Source organism: Sardina pilchardus, chromosome 3, assembly GCF_963854185.1.
Source record: "Sardina pilchardus chromosome 3, fSarPil1.1, whole genome shotgun sequence".
Taxonomy (NCBI): domain Eukaryota; kingdom Metazoa; phylum Chordata; class Actinopteri; order Clupeiformes; family Clupeidae; genus Sardina; species Sardina pilchardus.
Genome location: NC_084996.1, coordinates 4,781,663 through 4,792,511, shown reverse-complemented (window position 1 = coordinate 4,792,511; position 10,849 = coordinate 4,781,663). Strand labels below are relative to the sequence as shown.

Genomic DNA, 10,849 nt, shown 5'->3' with positions numbered 1-10,849 from the left:
AGTAATTAAAGACTTCTGTATTAAAGTGTAACTCAAGCCCTAGAGAGCTTGACATAGCCCCAAATCGCAAACAGTGGATTAGCGAAGGGCGGTGAGCTAAACACTTCCCATAGCATTTTTAAACCAGTAATATTGTTAATAACAGCACCAGGCCTCGTCCCTACATAAAACAAAGCTTCAACAACAGTTACCAAACTTGGTGTTTTGCCAGAAGACTGTTCATGAAATTCTGACCTGCCCTTTTTTTTCACAGCAGTTCATACTGTAATGTTTCATTATAATAAAAATGTAAATAGATAAAATGTAGAAGAAAGGCTAAATTGGATTAAAGTAGGCCTATAGGCTAATACATGGAATAGACTAAAATGTGCAGGGCTGATAGACAGGAAATTATCTGTGCCTGAAATGATCAAATACATTCAAAGACAATACAGAGAATAGCCTTTAATTGACATGCTCCTTGGCGAGCTCAAGCCTGAATTCAGGCACCACGCCTGAACTCATCAGGCCTGAATGTGACATTTGAAATTTGCCATTTCACACCAAACTTTACATTTGAAGAAGCAACTGGAGAAAAGGAGAGAAATATCTTCAGCCGCCTATAGGCCTACAACCCTGCCAGTCAAAAACAAAGGCTGTAAAAGAAAAGGACTGTGGTGGGTTCTCTTTTGGCTGTTTCAGGTTTCAAAACCCGTTCAAACAGGGCGGGCGAGCGCCTTGTTGATCATCACATGACCAGGCTAGGCCTAGATCACGTGATCCACCGTGTGATGAGCAGCTCTGGCAGGCTGAGGTGTAACCTTTCACCCGTGGAGGGAGTTCCTTCACAGCTGGGAATTTAAAGCACTGTGGAAGAAACGTACGAACCGCGTTTAATTACAAACGGTAAGTTTGATCAAATATGTTACCCTTGCGCTCTCAGAGGGTTGACAACAGTATTTGTTAAATTGGCTAGTTTGCATTAGCCATAGTCAGTTCTGATGGTGTTTTCTTAGGCTGTTGTGGTGGGTCTGTTCTGTAGCTAATGTCGTTAGCTAGCTAACAGCTAACCTTAGCTTCTAAACATCTATGTTTTGTCGCAATTAATGTATGATACTTCGGTGTTTAAAACGTAATTTAGCGGTGGTATTCTGGATAGGAAGGCTTCATGTGACGTTTGGCTATGAGTGACGTTTGTTTTGCTCGTTAGCCGGTTAGAAACATAGTTGCACATAAGAGTGCATTGCGTCTCTGGTATGCTAACCCCTAGCATTGCGGCCAGAACATGATTCTTGTGCAGCCTACCCACGCACATCTGCAATATTCATATTTGTGGTTCCTAGATTACAATCTCTAACGTCTGTGAAAATGATTTCAGCTGATATACCTCAGCTTGAATGCATCATGAGATAGCCTGATGACGTTACCAACACCAGTATACATCTCTATGTATCTGAACATGTTTCCAGTCCGTTCCACTAATATCACAGATCGGCGGTCACCGACGCACCCTGTTTTAAACACCATACAGACATGTATTGGTGTTCTTGATGGGATTTTATCTCTATCTTGGGGTAACCCAGATGAACCTTCCCGTTCTCAATCGGTTTGGTGTTAGCCAGGCTAAATCATTAATCTCTTCCATGCTGAATTGCAATGTTCTCAACAAAGACTTGCTATAGAATCAATCTTAATATCCTAGTCATAAGGTGGTGTGCTTTTGCTTTTATGTGAATTACAGGCATCCGTCCTGAGATGCAATGGAGGAGTTTGGGGGTAGGTGGCCCCAAATGTCAGGTGCGGCATGAATGACTGAGGCCCTGTTCTTCTAGCACTTTCAACCCTAGTCTACCCCATTTGCCTCACGTTGGCTGTGCCCATGGCATCCAGTTATCCTCCTCCATTGGAGGGTCCTGTGGAGGTAAAGGAGGGCTTCTTGTGTCCGCTATGCCTGAAGGACCTGCAGTCCTTTTACCAGCTGCAGGACCACTATGAGGAAGAGCACTCGGGAGAGGAGCGACATGTACGTGGTCAGATTAAAAGTAAGTGACCACATTGGCTGTGTTCTTTAGTCTTGTGCATTTTTTCCTATCCCATTTACTCTACACAAATGCTCACTATCGCACACTTGCTGCTCTGTACACTAATGAGGTTGTTTAGACATCACTGTTTTCATATTCTTGGTATTGCAATATGTATTCTTCAGGAGTGTCAGCATGTCTGACTTCATTTTGTCCAAACCAAAGTGAACAGAGCATACATGTGTTTCACTGACTGCAAGTGGTTGAGCTTTTGGCTGTCCCTGTATCTTATTAGGTCTGGTGCAGAAGGCCAAGAAAGCCAAAGACAAGCTGCTTAAGCGTGATGGAGAGGATAGGAATGAGACCAGCTATGAATCGTTTTACTACGGAGGAGTGGACCCATACATGTGGGAACCACAGGAGCTGGGTGAGTCTCCTGGCAGTCTTCCCACAGCAGGGGAAATGATGACCTATGGAAAATGGAAATGATGATTGTGTAGAATGAAATGGTCTGTTCAACCATCCCCCCACCCCACCTCCAAAAATGCATAATTCAGTTGGTCATTTTGGTGTAGTAGAGGCCAGCTAGTAGAGCAAACTCAAGGCTTGTGTTTTGAGTCCACAGACTGTATATCAGGAAAATGTAAACCTTAGGCCTACATATATTGGTAGTTCCTTTGGAATAAAAGTAATATCAGATATTTCAGATATTGAATAATGTCATCATGATGATGAACAAACTGTTTCTTTATGTTGTTTACTTCCTTGATGCAATGTATCATGACAAACTTGGTTTAGATTAGAACATAATACATTATTCTATATGCTATATATTATATTTTGTCTTTCAGGAGCTACCAGGAACCATGTAGACTTTTTCAAAAAACACAGAGCTGAAAGGATTGACCACTATGTGGTAGAAGTTAATAAACGCATCATCCGATTAGAGAAGGTAAATTAAACAAAAACAGTGGATGGCTTAACTTGTTGGTCATTCTGAAACAGGGTCTGAGACATATTTGTTTTTATTTTTCAGCTGACATCTTTTGACAGGACCAATATGGATGCAGGAAAAATCAGAGGTGGGATAAGATAAATCCTGAAAAAGAAATTGTCACAGACAAGTTTTACTATGAGCTGTGTGGATGTTGTTAATTAATAGGTTCTTTTGTATGAAGTATGCTGTATCCTCTTGAATAGTGAGTCTTCCCTAGTAAGGAAACAATTAAGGAATTAAAAAGCAATTACAATTGTATAGCATATGGTGCTGCACTATGATCACACATTGGTGGCATCTTGGAGGTTCTTACATGCATGTGCATCTGTATATGTTTGCTCCTCAGCACTTGAGAAATCTGTGGTGTCTTGGGTAAATGACTCGGATGTGCCCTTCTGCCCGGACTGTGGGGGCAAATTCAACATCAGGAACCGCCGTCACCATTGCCGCCTGTGCGGTTCCATCATGTGCAGGAAGTGCATGGAATTTGTCACCTTGCCATTAGCCTGTAAGCACTTAAACATTCTACACTCTGTGGTTAGCGTGAAAAGCACAGGCCCTCACCATTAGCCACTTGGATATGACGGGACCGTATTACTATACTGTGCCATCTCGTAACAAACAGCAAGCTAGAATTACACGGACAGAAGAATTTCAACATGTTTACAGCCCATGTTGTTTATGCAAATAGTGACTGTCTCCTCATGCTGGTATGTTTTTTTTTTTTGATATCTAGACAAGCTGACCAGCGGCACTCGTGAGGCCCTGAGTGCCCCAGCGGGCAGCCCTGGGCAGAAGGAGTCGTCTGGCTCTGGGGTCGCAGTGGTCCCGTCCCTCCCCCGGCGCGGCAGCATCAGCAGCCTGAGTTCGGTCAGCTCCGTGCTGGAGGAGCGGGACGACGACCGCATTCGCTGCTGCCACCACTGCATGGACACGCTGCTGAAACGCCAGGAGAAGCTGGAGGAGAAGGACCACGTGCCCGACATCGTCAAACTCTACGAGGTGCGTGCCCCTGGCTGGGAACGCATGACATTTAATCCTCGCACACGTCACTTTTATCATGACAATCAAAAATACCATCCCTGCCTTCGCCCACTACTGAACATCTTGTCTTCTTATGTAGACAGCTTAAAAGTCCTCATCAGTCTCAAGTAAGATAGCATCTCTTCACAGACCTTTTGAAATGCTTCCATTCCACCCACATATATTTCGAAAAGAATCTTTTTATTTGTTTTGCTCCGAATGTTGATTCCTAACCTCTGTGGCTTTGTCTTGATTTGTTGTGTCTATGTAGAAACTGAGGCTTTGCATGGACAAGGTGGATGAGAAGGCTCCAGAATACATCCGCATGGCCGAGTCCTTAAAGTAAGGCTCCTACCCAATATAACTGGTATCATGAAATGAATCTTGATGGCACACATCACATGCATACATTGACCAAAATGCGTTAATGGGCGATTGAATAATTATAATTAAATAATTATAACAATTCATTATAATGAATGAATACATTACATACATTATACATTCATACATTATAACTGTTTGTGACCTGTTTTGTTCGGTGTGTACAGTGCAGGAGAGACGACCTATAACCTGGACACAGCAGGGGGCCTCAGGATGGAGGTGCAGAAGTACTACGAGCTCATTGACGCTCTCAGGTTACCACTGTGCTCCCCTCCCTCACTACACACCTGTGCTTCTCTCAAGTGCTAACCCCACAGTGTGTGCTAATACTGCTCTACCCCCTTTGTGTGGAACAGTAAGAGGATTATGACACTTGGAGTAAAGGAGGAACCTCAGCCTCACCCCAAGACTCTTCAGCTACAGAGGATGGTGCGCTACAGTGCCACGCTGTTTGTTCAGGTCAGTTACACACGAACATGCAGAGAAATGTGCGAGATTTGTAGTTTTCTTTTTCTTTTCTTCTTTTCCCTGTCTTTGAGAGTGGCTTACGGATGGTATAGCACTACATAGATTTATGTAGTGTCTCTCTCCAGTATAGTTGGTGCGGTCTTGGTAACGGTCCTCACCCTACTGAGGGTAGGCCTTGCCTGACAGGAAGTTTTTAAGTTGATCAGTAAAGTTAGAAGTCACATAATGTGGCCTCTTTGGTCTTCATTTGAGTAGTACTTTACTACTTGATTTATGCTTTTTTCCCCCCTTCTTCTTCAGGAGAAGCTTCTGGGTCTCATGTCTCTACCCACTAAGGATAAGTATGAAGAGCTGAAAGAAAAGCGAAGGGAGGAGCAGGAAAGGAGACTGCAGCAGGAGAGACAGGTTAGGACACACACACACACACACAATTGTTCTGTGCCCGCTAATAGTTTGACTCGCTCATCCAGAATGACTCATGCCTCTATTCTCCCTTCCATTCAGGCTGCCCTTGAGAATCAGAAGCGTCGGTCGGAGCTGGACAGGACTCGCTCAGCGGCCAACACCAACGGAGAGGCGCCCGCCTCCGCGCGCCCTCCCCGCATGACCAAGGCGGGCGGCTGGCTGCCCTCGTCGGACGCGCTCCACACGCGGCAGCTGGACGACCCGCTGCTGCAGCAGATCGACAACATCCAGAGCTTCCTGCGGCAGGCGCGGGCGGCTGGCCGCGCTGACGAGGCCGCCGTGCTGGAGGAGAACCTGCGGCAGCTGCAGGACGAGTACGACCTCCAGCAGACCAGCCGCGCCATCGAGCTCTCCAAGAGGCTGGCCGAGGAGGAGAGCCTGCAGCAGGACCAGCTGGAGCGCCTGGAGTGGAAGGAGCGAGCGCAGGGGGTGTGGAGGGACACAGGGGGCTACGGAGAGGAGCAGACCACAGCAGAGGAGGAGGAGGAGGAGCAGGGGGAGGAGAAGGAGAAAGAGAAGGAGGAGGAAGAGAAAGAGGAGGATGAGGAGGACAAGCGCTACGCCCTGGCCAGACTAAGCGCTTCGCCGCCCAGAGCAACGACCATCAAGAGCTTCCCGCCGCTGGGCGAGTCTCCTCCGACCACGTCCGACCAGCCCCCGTCACTCAACCCCTTCGACGAGGAAGACTCCACCCCGGTGGAAGAGGACGACTCCAACCCCTTCGCCGAGGACATCCAGAGGGAACAGAAGGCGGCCACGGCCAACGGGAGAAAGGAGTACAACCCCTTCGAGGAGGAAGAGGAGGGCGCGGTGGACGAAGGAGCTGAGACCAAGCAGGAAAGCCCAGCGGGCAGAAACCCCTTCGAGGAGGACGAGGACGAGAGGAACCCGTTCAAGGAGGGCACGGCTGGCACGCCTGGCACGCCGTCTGGAGCGTCCAAAAATCCTTTCGACGACAACAACGACGAGGACGATGCCTCGATGGCGTGCGAAATCATAGAGGAGGAGCTGTTGCGGCAGCAGATCGACAACATCCGCGCCTACATCTTTGACGCCAAACAGAACGGACGCGCAGACGAGGTGGAGCTGCTGTCGGAGAACCTGCGGGAGCTGCAGCGCACACTGCAAGAACAGAAGAGGAAAGCACGCTAAAAAACACCCCCCTTCCCTATTTTTTTTTCTCTTTCTTTTTTTCCCTCTCTCACTCCTCTCTCTCTCCCTCTCCCCGGTCACTCCATCCGTCCTGCTTTTCCGTCTCACGAGCAGTATTTCTTAGTTTTGTCTCCCAAACAGCAGGACCGTTTGATGTGCGTTCACTTGTGTCCTGTTTCTCTCGCCAGGAAATTGATCATGAACATCCTTAGATGGGGAGAACTCGTACGTACATACATACACACACACACACACACACTCGCGCACACACACTTAGAGTTAAACTGATGGATAGGACTTTCAGGTTTTACATTGAGTTCAACATTAACAAGCACCTAGCTTATCTGAAGTTGACTGAAACTGAATGTGGAGAGGCCAGATCTCCCACGGCTATCCCCAAATCAAGTCTCTTCCTGCTTCGTTACGGCAGACTCAAGCAACAGAAGGCTCTTCCTGAGATACCAGTGGGCAAAATGGACAGTCCAAACTGTGAGAATGTATTTATGTGAAACTGCAGTCAGCCAACAACTTGAACAAAATCCTTTTACTGCTTCACTGTCCATCATCTCTGTGGCTACCAGGGTCTCTCCATTAGTAGCCTTGAGGGGTAAATATATTTATATATGCACTCTCCCCACCATTGGTAAGAATATAACTTGTAAGAGAATCTAGCTCTACTTGGTAGTAATGTGATTTCTGCTACACCAACCTTAAATTGCACCATATCCTTTAAGTCATAGCCTTAATACAGATGGTTCAGATTGCAAATTTGGTTCAGATGTGTCTCACAAAAAGCATAGTGTTCCAGTTGAACTCTGCTAGCACCTGAGGGTTTTTCAGATCAGCACTCAGGACCGCCCTTGACCCCCTGGTTTTGAGACCCATTCGCAACAATTTGCCATAAAGCACTTTCTAAATCGCTGTAGGTCACTTCAGTTTGCATTATCTTTCCCCCCCAAAAAACAAAGTTAAGGCTTTGCTTAACAAAGTTAAGGTTTTGGTAATTCCTTTTCGATTCTGTCAAATGTACAGTACATAGGGTATATGTACTTTGTGAACTAATGAGTGTGCATTTTGTTACAGATTGGTTCACAAAAAGAAATCCAAGATTGAAATGTGAAATGCGTTACTAATAAGGCACTGCTCCTTGCATTCACATGGTTCCCATGAGGCTCCTGCCATGCATCACTAGTCATACGCTAACATGCACTTAGCCTGTACCTGAACCTACACAATGCATTTCATGACCCTCACTGACCTACACTTGCAGTCCACTGGGGTTGATATTTAGCCTTCTTCCACAAAGGAGCCAAGAACCACTCCGAACACAAGTGCTTATTCACCCACGGTGATGGCCATATCATGCAGACACTACACCAGTCCAGTGCTAAGTATTATCATATATACTGTCGGAATAAAGTTTGCTCTAATTTACAGATTTTACTTAAGAACATGTTGAAGTTGACATTTTTTTTTTTGTCTCAAGCTGGAATAGTATTGTCTTGTCACCAGTGTACATTATACAGTGTTGCTTAGTGCAACTTTGGGAGTCTGCATCCTGCACCTTCAGAACTGTGGCACACTGAGTGACTGACTTAGTAGCTTTTGGACAATGTTGCCTGCTCTCCTGTGTTGATGTCAGGAGTATGTCGTAACTCTGCACTAATAAAATTACATGTGAAGAAATACCTACTGTGTATTTTTGTTTTGAGTCTTATTTAAAGTAATGAAACTAGTATTTACAGTATTATATGCATCAGTTTTAACCTGCAAGTAATCAGACAAGAGAAAAAAACAGACCAAAAAAATTATATTCAGACCATTTATTTTACAAAGTACACAAATACAATATTACAGGGCCAGGTTCTCAATCCTCATACATTCATACATCTCATTCATTCTTCTCAGTCTTGTGAATTTGCTGCCATCTGTGCCCGATACTTGCCAGTCATCTCTTTGGGCAGAGGTACCAGGCCAGGGTGAGGCACCTGGCCATCCACCTCGCTCATACTCTCCTTCAAACAGTACTTCTTTGGGCCAAAATTAGCTGGGTTGGCCGACTCCTGTCGAGCTTCAGCTTGCAGAACCGCGCTGAAATGGCACAAGAATGACACGACGCTCAGCATCTGCATGTTTCATGTTTCACACACTCAGCCTTTCCCCAATTTACTACAGATAACCAACCTACCCAAGTATCTACACATACCCCCAGTACGTATGTCAGTAGCTGTAGTCAATAACATATTTTGAGTTGTGGACCATACACTGTACAGTTGTGCAGTAAGTGGTAAAACTACACATAGAAACCCATTCTCTTACATTAACAAAACAAAAAAAAATCATATTTGATTCCCTATTGATGTATGTATGATGTTTCTTCAACAGAAACTTCTTTTACACTTAAAAACAATGACATTTTTGAAATACTAAGTGAAAATGTGTAATTTCTAGAAATTCATAGAGCAAAGCAAACATGCCCAATTTACTTGTAACATTTAGCAAATATTGGTTTGAGGTCATGAAAAAATAATTAGTCACATACTCTGATTTTCCAAGAATCTTCCTGACATGATGGGTAATATCTTTAGAGTCTTTTCCTTCGACATCCACAAGCACCTGTTCCCCATCATCTGTTCCAAACAATTACCAAATCAAAAAACAACATGCTGACATGAACTATAAGGCATTGTGATAAGAAGTGTATAAAGTAAGTAAATGAAACCTTAATATCTTAAGACCTAAAAACATTAAGTCCTGCGTCTAAAAGCACACTCTGGCTGGGAAATATGGGAAATACTTACCCAAGTAAAATTTCAGGAAGGGCGACGGCGTCATATTCTTGAACATCACAACTTGCAGCCAAGGGTTTTTGTATTGTATCTGAGGCACGTTGAAAAACACGAACTTTCTATAAAGTAGAATACAGAGAACAATATAAATTACACAAACTTTTGTAAAGCATAGGGCAACTTTGTACAATTTTCACTTCATTATTATTAATGTTCTCCGTTCCAAATCATCAGTAGCTTTTTACGCATTTTACGCGAGTGTGTGTGGTGGGGGTAATGGGGTGTGTGTGTATGTGTCTGTGTTTGCCTGCATTTCTGTGTGCATGTGTGTGTATGCTCACTTGTGCGGGTAATGGTATGTGTGTCTGCGTCTGCTTGCCTGCATTTGTGTGTGTGTTTTCTGTGTCTGTGTGTGTATGTTCACTTGTGAGCGCATGTGGGTAATGGTGTGTCTGTACGTGTTTTTATGTGCATGCCTGTGGGTGTGTTTGTGCATGAGTGTACGTCTTTATGTGTATGTGTGTGCAGGTGTATGTGTGCGCGTGCATATGCCTGCCTGCCTGCCTGCCTGCCTGCCTGCCTGCCTGCCTGCCTGCCTGCCTGTCTACTGTGTGTGTGTGTGTCTATGCTTGCTTGTGTGTGTGTGTGTGTGTGTGTGTGTGTGTGTGTGTGTATATGCTTGCTTGTGTGTATGTGTGTGTGTGTGTGTTTGTTTTGAACCGGTCAGCCAGAGATACCTGCAGGCACAGGTGTGTTTTGAACCGGTCAGCCAGAGATTACACCACATCTTTGTTTTGTCTTTTAATTTTCAACTAGTGGCGCTATGCATGAAATGAGTGGTTATTATGGGATGGGATGGGTTGACATGGCTCCTTAAGACCAACATACAAAAAAATAAAAGGTGGTCATGATATGCTGTGTTTTCACTGCCAATCTGCCGTATCTCCAACGTCACAAAGTTATGAAAAAAAGAGTATGAAAAAAATGACCGTACATAAATCTATAACTTTGCAAATATTACAACAGCTTTATGTTATGAAACACAAATCCAATGCACGCAGCAGACAGCAAGGATAACGTTAGCGCATTGATGGCAGGCATCCCAGATGACAGTAACTTTAACAATAGACGGACTAGATGGGACTGACAACGAATGTGATAGCTAGGTGGTTAAAAGGGGCATAATAAACGTTTAAACCCGTTGTTCGAGTGTATGTTAATGCTGATAGCCATTGACAGCAACTGACCTTGCTCCATCGCTGAGTTCTCCATGCGTGTTGTAATTCACCGTCATAATCTTGACACTGTTTTTAAAGACGATTTCACCCTTTTGGAGATACTGTAAGGTTCTCCGAATCGGAAACCTGCCTTTCATAGGCATGTTTGCAAATCTGTTAACGACGTTATTATCACTCTAATCATCAAATCCGTGCATGTTCGGCGTTCAGCGACTTTAACCACAGAATATATGCTGCTTCCGTTCCTTTGTGGTACTTTGAAAACTGATAGCGACCTCTAGCGAGTTGGAGGTACGCTGTTTTTTTTAACCTGCTCAAAGATTCGGGCTGAAC

At 44.8% G+C, this 10,849-nt stretch overlaps 2 protein-coding genes across 2 annotated transcripts; one reads left to right on the top strand and one right to left on the bottom strand.

Moving 5' to 3' along the window:
• The first annotated feature begins 787 nt into the window (after positions 1 to 787).
• LOC134076423 (rabenosyn-5) lies at positions 788 to 8,169 on the top strand. The gene is made up of 12 exons (XM_062531477.1): positions 788 to 885; positions 1,721 to 2,021; positions 2,296 to 2,427; positions 2,852 to 2,952; positions 3,037 to 3,082; positions 3,344 to 3,505; positions 3,734 to 3,999; positions 4,292 to 4,362; positions 4,572 to 4,658; positions 4,761 to 4,863; positions 5,173 to 5,277; positions 5,377 to 8,169. Exons 2-12 carry the CDS (start codon positions 1,859 to 1,861, stop codon positions 6,487 to 6,489), a joined length of 2,349 nt encoding a protein of 782 aa, XP_062387461.1. The 5' UTR covers positions 788 to 885; positions 1,721 to 1,858; the 3' UTR covers positions 6,490 to 8,169.
• A 128-nt stretch (positions 8,170 to 8,297) lies between these two features.
• mrps25 (mitochondrial ribosomal protein S25) lies at positions 8,298 to 10,750 on the bottom strand. The gene is made up of 4 exons (XM_062531476.1): positions 10,526 to 10,750; positions 9,291 to 9,397; positions 9,032 to 9,119; positions 8,298 to 8,580 (listed from the first exon to the last, which is right to left on the bottom strand). Exons 1-4 carry the CDS (start codon positions 10,657 to 10,659, stop codon positions 8,394 to 8,396), a joined length of 516 nt encoding a protein of 171 aa, XP_062387460.1. The 5' UTR covers positions 10,660 to 10,750; the 3' UTR covers positions 8,298 to 8,393.
• Between the last annotated feature and the right edge of the window lie 99 nt (positions 10,751 to 10,849).

What these genes read in the sequence shown, in the direction of transcription:
- mrps25 (XM_062531476.1), bottom strand. Translation starts at nt 10,659, where the DNA reads ATGCCTATGAAAGGCAGGTTTCCGATTCGGAGAACCTTACAGTATCTC. An exon ending in GAACTCAGCGATGGAGCAAG is followed by an intron (nt 9,398 to 10,525) that starts GTCAGTTGCTGT and finishes TCTACTTTATAG; the next exon opens with AAAGTTCGTGTTTTTCAACG. An exon ending in CTTCCTGAAATTTTACTTGG is followed by an intron (nt 9,120 to 9,290) that starts GTAAGTATTTCC and finishes TGTTTGGAACAG; the next exon opens with ATGATGGGGAACAGGTGCTT.
- LOC134076423 (XM_062531477.1), top strand. Translation starts at nt 1,859, where the DNA reads ATGGCATCCAGTTATCCTCCTCCATTGGAGGGTCCTGTGGAGGTAAAG. An exon ending in TGTCACCTTGCCATTAGCCT is followed by an intron (nt 3,506 to 3,733) that starts GTAAGCACTTAA and finishes TTTGATATCTAG; the next exon opens with ACAAGCTGACCAGCGGCACT. An exon ending in GTGCCACGCTGTTTGTTCAG is followed by an intron (nt 4,864 to 5,172) that starts GTCAGTTACACA and finishes CTTCTTCTTCAG; the next exon opens with GAGAAGCTTCTGGGTCTCAT.